General features: G+C 41.9%; 1 protein-coding gene across 1 annotated transcript; it reads right to left on the reverse strand.

Moving 5' to 3' along the window:
* Positions 1 to 5851: 5851 nt before the first annotated feature.
* On the reverse strand, positions 5852 to 9338 carry LOC135268169 (thymosin beta-15A-like). Its single transcript, XM_064360127.1, has 3 exons — positions 9141 to 9338; positions 7230 to 7346; positions 5852 to 6323 (listed from the first exon to the last, which is right to left on the reverse strand). The coding sequence occupies exons 2-3, from the start codon at positions 7327 to 7329 to the stop codon at positions 6286 to 6288; spliced, it is 138 nt and encodes a 45-aa protein (XP_064216197.1). The 5' UTR covers positions 7330 to 7346; positions 9141 to 9338; the 3' UTR covers positions 5852 to 6285.
* Between the last annotated feature and the right edge of the window lie 5542 nt (positions 9339 to 14880).

Here is a 14880-nt window from a genome sequence, read left to right on the forward strand (position 1 = left end):
TGGCTCTTTTAGATTCACATTTGTTCACAAGTTAAAGAAAATGATAGTGACCAATTAAGAAAGCTAGGATGACTCTCTCCCTTTTTTTTTTTTTTTTTTTTTTTTTCCAATTTGATTGTTGTGGGGCTTTTTCACTTTCGAGCACATGTATCTGACAAAGTTAACCCACTATGGTAATTCGGGTCAATAAAAACACTTACTTCAGTACAATACTTTCTCCAAACTGTGATTGGTCCTGATTCTTGACCCAATATAATGCTCTTCCTCTTTCATCATAGACTGTCACTCTGGAATAAGGGGGAAGTGGGTGGGGGCACAAAGAAAAAGCTTTAAAAAGTGACTGTTGGCCGGGCGCGGTGGCTCAAGCCTGTAATCCCAGCACTTTGGGAGGCCGAGGCGGGTGGATCACGAGGTCAAGAGATCGAGACCATCCTGGTCAACATGGTGAAACTCCGTCTCTACTAAAAATACAAAAAATTAGCCGGGCATGGTGGCGCGTGCCTGTAATCCCAGCTACTCAGGAGGCTGAGGCAGGAGAATTGCCTGAACCCAGGAGGCGGAGGTTGTGGTGAGCCGAGATCGCGCCATTGCACTCCAGCCTGGGTAACAAGAGCGAAACTCCGTCTCAAAAAAAAAAAAGTGACTGTTTACTATTTCTCCTAATCCCAGACATTTTCCCCAGCATAGTGTCCGCATGACCTGATTTCGCCTGTTGTCCCTGAGTAATTCTTAAGAGCATTGCTTTCACTCTGAAACATGTCCAAATTTAAGACTCTGTACTTCCCAGGGTAACTAGATCATGCAGGAAGTTGTGAGTGTAGTAGCGCTCAGGTATTTGTTGAATGAACATATAAATGAATAAACCTCTATTAGATAAGACACTGGCCCCTGACAACCTATGAGATCATTGCCGAATTTGTGTGACTACTCCACACAGCCCTTCTTGATCTCTTGAGTACAGTCCCCTTACCTGTACTGCATTTAAAAAAAAAATCTTTCTCTACAAAGCTGTCTGAGTCTCAGTGGAAAACCCATGAGAATGTTAGATTGTGTTTCCTCCACGGTCTGCTTATCACATTGACTCCCCCCAGTAACCCTTTATAGTGTAGACATTTCAGCCTCAATTTTTTGCAGACAAGACACAGAGTAACTAAGTAATGTGTCCAGTGATAACACAGCTGATAAACGGAAAAGCAAGGATTCAAATCCACTTCAGTCTGAGTCCAGAACCCAAGTACTTGAACATTGTCCTCTGCCATCCTCGCTCGTGTTGTAGTGATGGCACCATCAAGGCATGGATACCTAGGGTAGACAGTCTGAGGTGATCCTCCCCTTCACAGCAAGGCTTTTCATAGCTTGATCTTTCCTCGAAGGCAATGTGATCAATTCAGAGGTGTAAAAGCAAAAGCATCAAGTTAGCCTTCCTGCAAAGCTATACAAGGAACATGATTTTCTCATGCAAACACGGGAGCTTTTTCAAGCAGCAGTTAGCAAATTCGACAATTCCTGTGCTCAATTCTATGTTGCAATAGCTGTCTGAAGCATATGCATAGCCATTCCGTGTTGTACACTTGTGTCCAATACAGACGCACTCCAACTCAGGATGGTACAACTTAAAATTATTTGACTTTATGATAGGCTTAACTGGACTTAACTCCATTGTAAGTTGGGGAGCATATGTTTACCTTGTTGCAAACTGGTGAGAGAAAACAGTGGGAAGCAGGAAGTGGGGAAATTTTTCAGGTTAGAGTTCTACAGTCATTACCTGATGATCCACATTTAGCTCTGTGATGGGACAATTTTATGTCTTTCCTGTCTTCCCAACCAGGGGGAGATTTTTTACCCAAATAAGCAAGGATAGAGATTTAGGTAACCTGACTTGATAGAGTGATATAACCCGACTCGGTTGGGTTTGTGGTCAAATTTTATTGTGAATGTTTCTGTGAAGGTGTTTTTGGGTAACATTAACATTTAAATCAACGGATCTGAGTAAGAGAGACTGCCCTCCATAATGGCCTGAATAGAACAAAAAGACTGACTTCCCCCAAGCAAGAGTAAATTCTGCAGCAGACAGCCTTCACGCTTGAACTGCAACATCGTTTGTCCCATGGGTCTTCGACCTCATGGACTTCAGACTTAACGTGTAACGTCAGCTTGTACCTGAGACTCCAGGCTGCCAGCCCATCCTGCAGACTTAGGACTTGCCAGCCTCCATAACCACATGAACCAGTTTCTTAAAATAAATCTCTCTCGATAGATAGATGGATGAACGTTCTCTTGGTTTTATTTCTCTGGAAATCCCTAATACAAGCTTTCTGCACCAAAACATTGCTACAGAGACCTGAGTGTTGTTTACATCTGTAAAATATCCAGTTATATATCAGACACGTTCATGATACCATTAATCAATACCTTTGCCTTTAATTAGTGACTACACAGTAATGTCAGTATTTTTTCCTGGCTCTTTAGAGATGTCTCTTCACCACTTGATATGACTGTGGACAAAAACATAATCAGTTCTGTGGTAAAGTCAAGGACTTAATTACAATTTTGATTACTGAAAATCACAATCCCTTGAACATTGGTAGAGTCCACGTGGTACATATTAAGCAGAAGATTGAATGAACTTACCCCACTTCTGACCTTGCCAGTTTATTTCACTCCCTTTCATTACCACCTATATAGCTGACACTCATATTGGTTAATGTCAATTAAACCAGGGGTTGCTGTAGTAATAAAGAGTCACCCCTGAGTGAACGGTGATTGTGCCAGGCATTGTTCTAAGTGCTTTACAGGGAACACTTCAATTACCTTTCAGAAGATCTCTTGAGCAAGTGACAATCTTTTGTGGTTCAGTTTCTTCATCCATAAAAATGGAGACAATTATTGTCCCCATTTTTATGGATGAAGAAACTGAACCACAATTGTCTCCATTTTTATGGATGAAGAAACTGAACCACGAAAGATTGTCACTTGCTCAAGTTCAAATAGGTAGAATATTATCAAGGTAATAATCAAAATATTTCTACACATTTAAGATGCCAAAGCCAAGATATTCTTATTAGGTATGAACATGCATTGATTAAATTCTAAGAATGTTTTTAAAACTCACTGGCCTGTACAGTTTCATGGGAATTTTAAGCCATGATACTAAACGAGACATTTTTATCCTTTGTAAAGATGAATTAGGCATGAAATTTTATTTGGCTGCTTTTCCTCTTTTCACTTTCAGTATGTTTTTTCTTTCCGACATTTCATCCTTTTCTGTTCTTAGTAATTAAGGTCATTCATATCTGCCTGTGTACACGGACAGAATAAAGGTGTAAAGCCACTGACAAGTGATTTTCTAAGGATGTAGATGCATAAAGGAAGACAATCATTTAATTTCAGACTTTTACTTCCCCTATAAATGCAGCTGCTACAACAAAGCCCTAGTACTGCCAGTTTTGTAGATAATAGATGAATTCAGGGACCTAAATCTCAATCTTCGCTTATGTGGAAAAAAATCTAACCCTGATTGAAAAGACGAGTAAACCCAGTGACTAGAAGAGTACCCCAACATTAAATAATTGAAAAACATGGGGCAAAACTACTGCGGATGAGCAACTGCCGTTTTTCCCATCTCGTTTCTGTATGAGCATTCACTTAGTAATTACATGTCTTTCACCTCCTACCATGCACTTCTCATCTGCTCCAACTCAGTTTAACACTTACAGGGTGCATACCAAGTCTTTAATGAAAAGGACAACTACCAGATGCAACTGACTACGGGTTACTGTTAAACCCCAGGTCACCTGACAACCTTCATGCTTTCCTTTGAGCTGCACTAGTTTGCAAATGAAGAAGTTGCTGAATCTATCATAGATGGATACCATCTTTATCAAATGTGCAAATGACAACACAGAAAGGGGAGCAAATGTGTTGGATGATAGGATCATTATCAGGATCCAGAGACCTGATAATGAGCAAATCTGAGCATATCTGCAACCAGGATGGTTTCCCATCTATGAAATTTGGGTCTGAAGGATCTTAGAAGAGTCAGCTGCAGAATACTTGGAAGTATAGGGGCAGGCACACAACAGCTGACTTCAAATTCTAGAGGATGGATTAACTACCCTCTCTAGGTCTCCAGCACACAATCCCAGGACTATTGGATAGAAATTACAGGGAGGCAGGTTTGGACACAATGTAAGCAGCATATCACTGCAAGGGGCTGAGCCACTCTACTGGACAATAGCCTCAGGCAGGAGTTAAGGTATTGGTGACTAACATGGTTGCCCCCAAGCCTCAAATCCTCTGGCTACACTAAGCCCTGTGACTGTGTCACCTCATTGGCACTTGATCCAAGTTGACCCACCTACTGTTTTGCTTTTGAAACTTTAAGCTATAGCAGAGAAAACGGCTTCCACTTCATGTAACCCAAGTGATTATTTAAGAATGTGAGCCCTTAGAAAAGGGGAGGTAAGATAATACTTGAGGTTGCAAATAGGTATGAATGGTATAATCTATCTTTGGAGGAAGATATGTACGTTAATAGATCACAAGTCTGGATGCCTAATACTTCTATTTGGTGGGATTATAGGTGATTCATTTTTATACACGTGATTAAAGTAGGTTGGGCATGGTGGCTCATGCCTATAATCCCAGCACTTTGGGAGGCTGAGGCAGGCAGATTGCTTCAGCCCAGGAGTTCAAGACCAGCCTGGGCATAGCGAGACCTCATCTCTACGAATAATCAAAAAGATTAGCTGGGTGTAGTGGAACATGCCTGTTGTCCCAGGTACTAGGGAGGCTGAGGTGGGAGGATTGCTTGAGCCCAGGAGGTCAAGGCTGCAGTGAGCTGTGATTGTACCACTGCACTCCAACCTGGGCGACAGAGCAAAACCCTGTCCCATAAAAATAAAATAATAATTTTTAAAAAGGGATAAAAGTATTGTTCAAAGGCAGGAATTGAAATGCATGCATTTATACATATTCCTTATTGTATTAGCATAGACTAAGTGACTTAACAGAAATGTACTTGCTCACAATTCTAGATTCTAGAAATCTCAAGTTGACTTCCAGCAAGGTCAGATTCTGGTGAGGGCTCCCTTCTTGGCACATAGACAGCCAACTTTCTGTGTCCTCACATGTTGGAGGCTGGTCTGTCTCTCCTTATAAAGCCACAGTCCTATTGGATTAAGCCCTAACTGTTATCACTTCATAACCCAAATTACTTCTGAAACAACCTGTCTATCTCCAGATATAATCACACTAGGGATTAGGGCTTCAAAATATGAATCAGGTGGTCATAGGTGACAAAATTCAGTTCATGGCATTTATGCTCACCATGAATAGCAGAAATGTTTACTTCATGAAACAGCAAATTCCGTTCAGTAGAAAAACTCTATCAGAAGTTCAGTGTTACAGGTCATCAGAAAATGTGATGTGCTTAATATGGTGTTTGTTAGCAAGTGCCTCCTGTCCCTTTCTCCATCCAACTTCAGTCTTGGATATTAACTCCCATTAAGCTGAAAAAGTTTCCAGAAGGCAAGAGAGCCCAGCTTGAACTCCAGCCCTTATTCAGCTTGAACAGATCACATGAGATCCTGTGTTTTCATCTCTTTGTTCTGAGATATGGAGGTTAGTCCACATGACCTTCTCTCCCAAGGTTCTGTAACTCTGTGGTTCCAACTCTAAAGAAAGAGCACCTAGCATCCCCAAGTCAGGACTCACTGGACCTGGACAGAATTGATTGTTTTCCCCCATGAATAATCTGCTAACAGTTTTCCTTCAACCATTTTGTTTGGCTGAAAAGGTAGCCTTAAGTACTTTTCATTCCTTAGAATACTACCGGAATGAACTACAAGAGTCACATGATAATGATTATATTTATTACTTTATTGCTACATTGGAGGTGAAAATAAACTGTAAGATGTTGCCAAAGGATGCAACTTCATGAAGATTATGAAACAACTGAGGCACCCATTGTAGAAGGTTAAAATTGGCTTATCCTGTATGAGGTGGAAGGACTACGCATACAACTGTCATCAATGGCAACATTATTGACGGCATCTGCCATTTGGAATTTACATACCAATGGGAAGTTTAGAAAGGAACTTAAGGAAACATTCACTACCCCAGACCTCTTAGCCAGGAAATGTAGGTGAGAAGAAATCAGAAGATGCCTGAAATCTCTACAAACACATAGGTTTACCAAAAAAAAAAAAAAAAAAAAAAAAAACAAGCCTAAAACCAAGACCGTCAGGAAATGTTGAAATCTGCTCTTGAGAGGAGATCCCCATTTTATGATGTTTGGACACAGTCTTTCTCCTGCTGGATAGCTACGGGAGGAAAGAAACGAAAAATTACAAAAGTATTTTCCTAAGTTCAGCTTCTTCCGAAAGAACTCTTTGTAAGTCATTGAAGGCTGTCATACATGCTTTAAATTTGGAATGCCAAGGCATTAACCACGAAACTCACAGTGTGGTGTGTGCATGCATGTGTGTGCACATTAACCACCTGAACTACCAAGTAGAAACTACATCAACTGTAGGGTTTGTTTTTCCAAATGCTGTTGCCATTTTTTTTTCAGATTATTCAAGACCGAGGAGTAATCGCAGATCTTTCTTCAGATTTACTTATCACTATATAGTTAGGAAAGTATACACTTTCAGATAATTTTAATTAACGTTGCAACTTTCAAATAAAACTGATATAACAAAAGGGGCCTCTCAGCTTTTGTGAATATGCTTAGAGTTTCTCCATCAGGCTGTAACTCCAAAGGGCAGAACCGATCCCTTGAATCTGAGAGATGTGAGTATACCCAGAAGTAAATTTGTTATCTCACCTTATCTTGTCATCATATATAGAAGGTCAAAACTGCAGATTCTACAGGGTTCTTTAAGGATAATATTACGGACTAAAATTTCTAAGTGTAGAAAAATACCAAATACCCAAAAGTAGACAAAATCTAAGTGTCTTTTAGTGCTACATCCAATATTCCAAGATTGGTTTTAATGTGGTTTTTAATCATTTTCAAACAAGAAACTAGTTTTTTATTGTCCCATCACTACTAGGCCCATCATGTGAGAACCAGAAGAAAACTATTTGATAGTTTTACCCATTGCATTAAATACCATGGTGCTCTAATTATTGCTTACTTTGTGGCAAAATTTTACTAGAAGATTTGCCGAACCTATTAACTTTCTCTAATGTTGATTTCCACTAGAACCCCCCCCATGACTTACTTTCCTTTGAGGGAAGAGTATTTTTTTCTTCAGTATTAGTTTTCTTCAGTTTTGACCTGTCAAACTTCTCCACTTCCGACAAGTCTGGTTTATCACTCATCTTGAATAGAAGATAGACTGAAAAGAAAAAAAGAATTGTTATCGTTTTTTTTTTGAAACAGGGTCTCACTCTCTCGCCCAGGCTGGCGTGTAGTGGCACAATACCGGCTCACTGCAACCTCCGCCTCCTGGGTTCAAGCAATTCCTCTGCCTCAGCCTCCCAAGTAGCTGGGATTACAAACAAGCATGCACCACCATGCCCAGCTAATTTTTGTATTTTTAGTAGAGACAGGGGTCTCACCATGTTGGCCAGGCTGGTCTCAAACTCCTGGCCTGAAGTGATCAGCCCACCTCGGCCTCCCAAAGTGCTGGGACTACAGGAGTGAGCCACCGCGCCCCGCCAGAAAAAAGATTTTTAAGAAAACTTACCCGGCAGAACTATCTTTGGACTAAGGGGTCACAAGCAAAAATTTTCACATTTCCTATCAATGTGTATTCTACCTGCTCATTTTCAACAGAAAAAACAACAACAGATCTTAGAATAGTTATATTTTTGTTAGTATAATTTAAACTCCACAGCATTAGCCATTTCCGATAGGCAGTAAATGCCATTGGATCAGAACGCCCCAGAAACCAAGATGCTCTAGAAACCCAGAGCCAATATGTCTTACTCTTAAAATCACAGCAAGGGTAAAATGGAGGTGATAGAAGCATAAGACCAGACAGGAATTGAAGGAAAAAAAAAAAAAAGTCTGGCTTTAACCAGGTAATGATTTTGTAACAGGAGATAGCACTATTTAAGCATCTTCGCTTTCTATTACTTTTGGGTTTTGGCATTTTTCTTGGGACAAGGAGAGCAGCACACAACAAAGTGGCATAAGTTGTACTAATTCATTTCTATTTTAAATCCCCAAAGAAGACAGTACATTAAGGCACTACAATACACGTCCTGTAATAGCTCCTCGTGGCATCGGTTTGTACACGTTGTAAGAAGGAACAGCTAACTAGGATCAGACTCAGGACTTCAGCAAAATGGAATAAACCAAACATAAGTGTGTCTTCTTTCACCATCTTTTCTCTGCAGAGAGAGACGCAAGGAGATGAGGCTCAGAGGTGCGTGGCTGTGGACCTGACGGAATGCCTGGTGCCCTGTGAGCGTCCCGAGTTTGTCCAGAAGAGACAATAGGATATCCCAGAAATCGCAAGGCAGAGCTCTGGTGCGCGAGCCCGGCCCCACCCTGGGGGAGTAAGACACTTAGTCTAGTGCCCGGGGTAGAATGGAGAGGCCCCCAAGCAGCCACAAGTGCCGAACGTGCCTCCATTCCGTCGAGGTTACCCTAAGGCCCTACTCTGCCGAGCGATCAGACTCCAAGCTCGGCGCTGGGAAATGGAACTAACCAATAAATAACAGCGGGGCCGGGCGCAGAGGCCAGTCTGTCAGGAGCGGTTGGCATACTCTTTCAAGTAACTATTAGCGTTGTCGGGCGCCCAGCCCAACGGCCATGGGAGGAGAGGGAACGAGGGCCCAGCCCCAGAGGGCCCATTCCCGGCGGCCCCCAAACTCCTCAGCCTCTAAGCCTCAGACCCGCAGCTACCGCGGATGGGCCGCTTTAAGGGTTCGTCCCCTCTCCCCACCGCGGGGCCTTGTTTTCAGGGACCGGACCCCCGGGAGGGCTCGGCATCGCGCGCAGAGGGCGGCGCCCGGGGGAAGACAAAGGCGCGGACACGCCGGGCCGGGCGGCGGTGCAGACGCGAAGCGGCAGCCCCAACCCCGGCCGCTCTGGCTCCGGAAGGCGCGGCATCCCCACCTCGCCACCCCCACGCCTTCCCGTCTCCATGGTCCTCTGGCTCCGCGAGGCCGCACGTCCTCACCTGAAGGGTTGAAGACTCGGGAAAGGCCGTCCGCGGGGCTGAGACCGAGGCTGGCTCCGGACCAGGTTAGCGTTCCCGCGCAGAGCCCCGCAGTGCTAAGCCCCGTAGCAGCCCCGCCTCAGCCCTCTCTCATTGGCCGAGGGTTTCCGGGCTCACCTCCTTCCCCTCTTCCGCTTGGGCCTCCAGAGCCTGCGCCCACCGTCTCCTCTACCATCAGGGGCTTCGTGACGTCAGAGCAGACCCCGCCTACCCACGCCCCACCTCCCAGTCCTCTCCCACTGCTTTTAGTCCTGAGGGTCCACATTCCCTTCATCCCAACGGAGGCCTCTGCGGTAAGCAGATGCATCTTGCCCAGTGAGCTTAGAACATCTGGAACACGGAGGTCCAAGCTGAATGACCAGCATTTAGTCTCTCTTGGCTTTTTATAGCCATTGAGGCCTAAGGACACTATGACAACCTAACAGTAGGTTGGGAGTGGGGCTTGGTGTTTTCTGCTCTAATCTTTGGCCAGGTCGTCGAGTAAGGGTTCTCATGGGGAGGATGGGTGGTTCAGGGCCATTCAACTGGTCATTTCTGTGACATAGTACTCTCCTATGAAATGTAAAAGTCACATCTGCAACTTTCTCAGCCACTGAACACAACAGCAGTTTATTATCACCACAGAACAACTGAGGCTATTCACCTTTACATCCCCAGTCCCTAGCACTTTGGCCCACAGGACACACTAGTTGTGGAGATGTCTATAGATTGAAGTAATAAATCCATGATAGAGAGGAATTTTTTGACAACAGCACCACCCAGTGTCTTTTGGAAGACAAAATTGAGGACCCGGTATTTATTTGAAAGGACTAAACGTTCAAGATCACTTTCTGGATACTCACCCAGAACCTTAGAGCATTAAGATGGAGGTAGAACTATGTCTTTAGCTTGCACCTCATGTATGTTGGTATACATCTATATAGATCAAATGTCATTCTTTCCACAAGGATTTCTCAAGCTTTCCCGCCTCACTTTATTACCTTTTTTTTGCTTTTGTAGCACTTTCTGTTAATTTGAGAATTGTGTATGTTTGTTGGAGAAACTTTTAAAACAAAAAGGCATAGTCATTCAACAAATAATATTTATTGAGTACCTACAGTGTCCCTGGCATTAAATATAACAAACACCAGTGTTTCCACTACTCAGATTTCAATGTTGTTAACATTTAGGTATATTGACTTTGTCTTTCTTTTAAGGAATGAAACCTTTACAGAAAAAAAAAATTGAGGTTTCCCTGACTTTTACTCCATTTCCATTCCCCCTCCCACTTCCCCAGGGGCAGTCCTATCCTGAATGTGATGTGTAGCTTCCAGTGTATTTTTTTAACTTTTAAGGTCAGGGGTACATGTGCAGGTTTGTTACATAGGTAAACTGAATCATGGACGTTTGTTGTACAGATTATTTCATCACCCAGATATTGAGCCTAGCACCCATTAGATATTTTTCCTGATCCTCTCCATCCTCCCACCCTCCACCCCCTGACAGGTCCCAGTGTGTGTTGTTCTCCTCTGTATCCATGTGTTCTCATAATTTAGCCCACACTTACAAGTGAGAACATGCGGTATTTGGTTTTCTGTTCCTGCATCAGTTTGCTAAGGATAATGGCTTCCAGCTCCATCCATGTCCCTGCAAAGGACATGATCTCTTTCTTTTTTATGGCTGCATAGTATTCCATACTGTATATATACCACAAATTCGTTTATCCGGTCTATCATTGATGGGCATTTAGATTGATTCCATGTCTTTACTATTGTGAATAGTATTCCAATGAACATACCTGTGCATGTGTCTTTATAACAGAACAATTTCTATTCTATCTGGTATATACCTAGTAATGGGATTGCTGGGTCAAATGGTATTTCTGCCTTTAGGTCTTTGAGGAATTGTCACACTGTCTTTCACAATGGCTGAACCAATTTATACTTCCAGCAACAATGTACAAGCATACCTTTTTCTCCACAACCTTGACAGCATCTGTTATTTTTTGACTTTTTAATAATAGCCATTCTGACTGGTGTGAGATGGTATCTCCTTGTAGTTTTGATTTGCATTTCTCTAATGATCAGTGATGTGGAGGTTTTTTTTATATGATTCTTGGCCACATGTATGTCTTCTATTGAAAGTGTGTGTTAGGCCTCAGAAATAAAGACACATATCTACAACCAACTGGTCTTTGACAAAGCTGACAAAAACAAGCAATGGGGAAAGGATTCCCTGTTTCATAAATGGTGTTGGGAAAACTGGCTAGCTATATGCAGAAAGCTGAAACTGGATCCCTTCTTTACACCTTATACAATAATTTACTCCAGATGGATTAAAGATTTAAACATAAGACATAACACCACAAAAAACCTAGAAGAGGCTGGGTGTGATGGCTCACGCTTGTAATCCCAGCACTTTGGGAGGCTGAGGCGGGTGGATCAGGAGGTCAGGAGTTCAAGACAAGCCTGGCCAACACACTGAAACCCCGACTCTACTAAAAATACAAAAATTAGCTGGGTGTGGTGGCAGGCATCTGTAATCCCAACTACTTGGGAGGCTGAGGCAGGAGAATCACTTGAACCTGGGAGGTGGAGGTTGCAGTAAGCCGAGATGTCGCCACTACACTCTACCCTGGGTGACAGAACCAGACTCTGTCTCAAAACAAAAAACAAACAAACAAACAAACAAGCAAACAAAAACTCTACAAGAAAACCTAGGCAATACCATTCAGAACATAGGCATGGGCAAGGACTTCATGACTAAAACACCAAAAGCAATGGCAACAAAAGCCAAAATAGACAAAAGGGATCTAATTAAACTAAAGAACTTCTACACAGCAAAAGAAACTGTCAGTAGAGTGAACTGGCAACCAACAGAATGGGAAAAATATTTTGCAATCTACCCATCTGACAAAGGGCTAGTATCCAGAATCTTCAAAGAACTAAAACAAATTTACAAGAAAAAAACAACCCCATCGAAAAGTGGGCAGAGGATATGAACAGTTGCCTTTCAAAAGAAGATATATATGCAGCCAACAAACATATTTAAAAAGTTCATCATTGCTGGTCATTAGAGAAAGGCAAATCAGAACTGTATTGAGATACCATCTCATGCCAGTTAGAATGCTGATCATTAAAAAATCAGGAGACAACAGATGCTGGAGAGGATATGGAGAAATAGGAATGCTTTTACACTGTTGGTGGGTGTGTAAGTTAGTTCAACCATTGTGGAAGACAGTGTGGCGATTCCTCAAGGATCTAGAACTAGAAATACCATTTGACCCAGCAATCCCATTACTGAGTATATACCCAAAGGATTATAAATCATTCTATTATAAAGACACATGTGCACATATGTTTATTGAAGCACCGTTCACAATAGCAAAGACTTGGAACCAACCCAAATGCCCATCAATAATAGACTGGATAAAGAAAACATGGCTTATATACACCATGGAATACTATGCAGCCATAGAAAAGGATGAGTAGGGACATGTCCTTTGCAGGACATGGATGAATCTGGAAACCATCATTCTCAGCAAAGTGACACAAGAACAGAAAACCAAACACTGCATGTTCTCACTCATAAGTGGGTGTTGAACAATGAGAACACATGGACACCGGCGGTGCGGGGGGAACATCACACACTGGGGCCTGTTGGGGGGTGGGGATTAGGGGAGGGATAGCAGAGAAGTGGTGGACTAGGGAAATGATAGCACTAGGAGAAATGCCTAATGGAGATGACAGGGTAATGCATGCAGCAAACAACCATGACACGTGTATACCTATGTAACAAACCTGCACGTTCTGCACATGTAACCCAGAACTTAGAGCATAATAATAAATATTAAATAAATAACAAAAAAAAGAAGGTAGGTAATAACAAATTACTCCCAGCTAAAGAGCATATTCTAACCCAATGCAAGGAAGCTAAGAACCTTAATAAAATGTTAGAGGAATTGCTAACTAGAATAACCAGTTTAGAGAAGAATATAAATGACCTGATGGAGCTGAAAAGCACAGCATGAGAACTTCGTGAAGCATACACACATTTCAATAACTGAATCAATCGAGCGGAAGAAAGGATATCCGGGATTGAAGATAAACTTAATGAAATAAAGCATGAAGACAAGATTAAAGAGAATGAAAAGAAACAAGCAAAGCCTTCAATATGGGACTATGTGAAAAAACCAAACCTATGTTTTATTGGTGTATCTGAAAGTGACAGGGAAAATGGAACCAAGTTGGAAAGCGCACTTCAGGATATTATCCAGGAGAACATCCCCAACATAGCAAGAAAGGCCAACATTCAAATTCAGGAAATACAGAGAAGACCACAAAGATACTCCTTGAGAAGAGCAACCCCAAGACACATAATCGTCAAATTCACCAAGGTTGAAATGAAGGAAAAATGTTAAGGGCAACCAGAGAGAAAGGTTGGGTTATCAAAAGGGAAGCCCATCAGACTCACAGCAAATCTCTCTGCAGAAACCCTGGAAGCCAGAAGAAAATGGGGGCCAATATTCTACATTCTTAAAGACAAGAATTTTCAACCCAGAATTTCATATCAAGCCAAACTAAGCTTTATAAGCAAAGGAGAAATAAAATTCTTTACAGACAAGCAACTGCATCACCACCAGGCCTGCCCTACAAGAGCTCCTGAAGGAAGCACTAAACATGGAAAGGAACAACAAGTACTAGCCACTGCAAAAACATACCAAACTGTAAAGACCATCAACACTATGAAGAAACTGTATCAACTAATGGACAAAACAACCAGCTAGCATCAAAATGGCAGGATCAAATTCATACATAACAATATTAACCTTAAATGTAAATGGGCTAAATGCCCCAATCAAAAGACACAAACTGGCAAATTGGATAAAAAGCCAAGACTCATCGGTGTACTGCATTCAGGAAACCCATCTCATGTGCAAAGACAGACATAGGCTCAAAATAAAGTGATGGAGAAAGATTTACCAAGCAAATGGAGAGCAAAAAAAGCAGGGATTGCAATCCTAGTCTCTGATAAAATGGACTTCAAACCAACAAAGATCAAAAGAGGCAAAGAAGGGCATTACATAATGGTAAAAGGATCAATGCAACAAGAAGAGCTAACTATCCTAAATATATAAGCACCCAATACAGGAGCACCCAGATGCATAAAGCAAGTTCTTAATGACCTGCAAAGGGACTTACATTCTCACACAATAATGGTGGGAGACTTTGACACCCCACTGTCAATACTAGACAGATCAACAAGACAGAAAATTAACAAGGACATCCAGGACGTGAACTCAGATGGGGACCAAGCAGACCTAACAGACATCTACAGAACTCTCCACCCAAAAACCACAGAATATACATTCTTCTCAGCACATCACACTTATTCTAAAATTGACCACATAATTGGAAGTAAAACACTCCTCAGCAAATGCAAAAGAATGGAAATTATAACAGTCTCTCAGACCACAGTGCAGTCAAATTACAACTTAGGATTAAGAAACTCATTCAAAACTGCATAACTACATGGAAACAAACAACTTACTCCTGAATGACTACTGGATAAATAATGAAATGAAGGCAGAAATATAAAGATGTTCTTTGAAACCAATGAGAATGAAGACACAATGTACCAGAATCTCTGGGCCACATTTAAAGCCGTGTATAGAGGGAAATTTATAGCACTACATGACCACATGAGAAGTGAAGAAAGATCT

This window comes from Aotus nancymaae, unplaced genomic scaffold (genome assembly GCF_030222135.1).
Source record: "Aotus nancymaae isolate 86718 unplaced genomic scaffold, 86718_ANA_hifiasm-v0.15.2.pri h1tg000004l, whole genome shotgun sequence".
Lineage (NCBI taxonomy): Eukaryota > Metazoa > Chordata > Mammalia > Primates > Aotidae > Aotus > Aotus nancymaae.

Coding starts and splice junctions, on each gene's coding strand:
- LOC135268169 (XM_064360127.1), bottom strand. CDS start 7,329: ATGAGTGATAAACCAGACTTGTCGGAAGTGGAGAAGTTTGACAGGTCA. Junction 6,324..7,229: donor TACTCTTCCCTCAAAGGAAA/GTAAGTCATGGG, acceptor TTCCTCCCGTAG/CTATCCAGCAGGAGAAAGAC.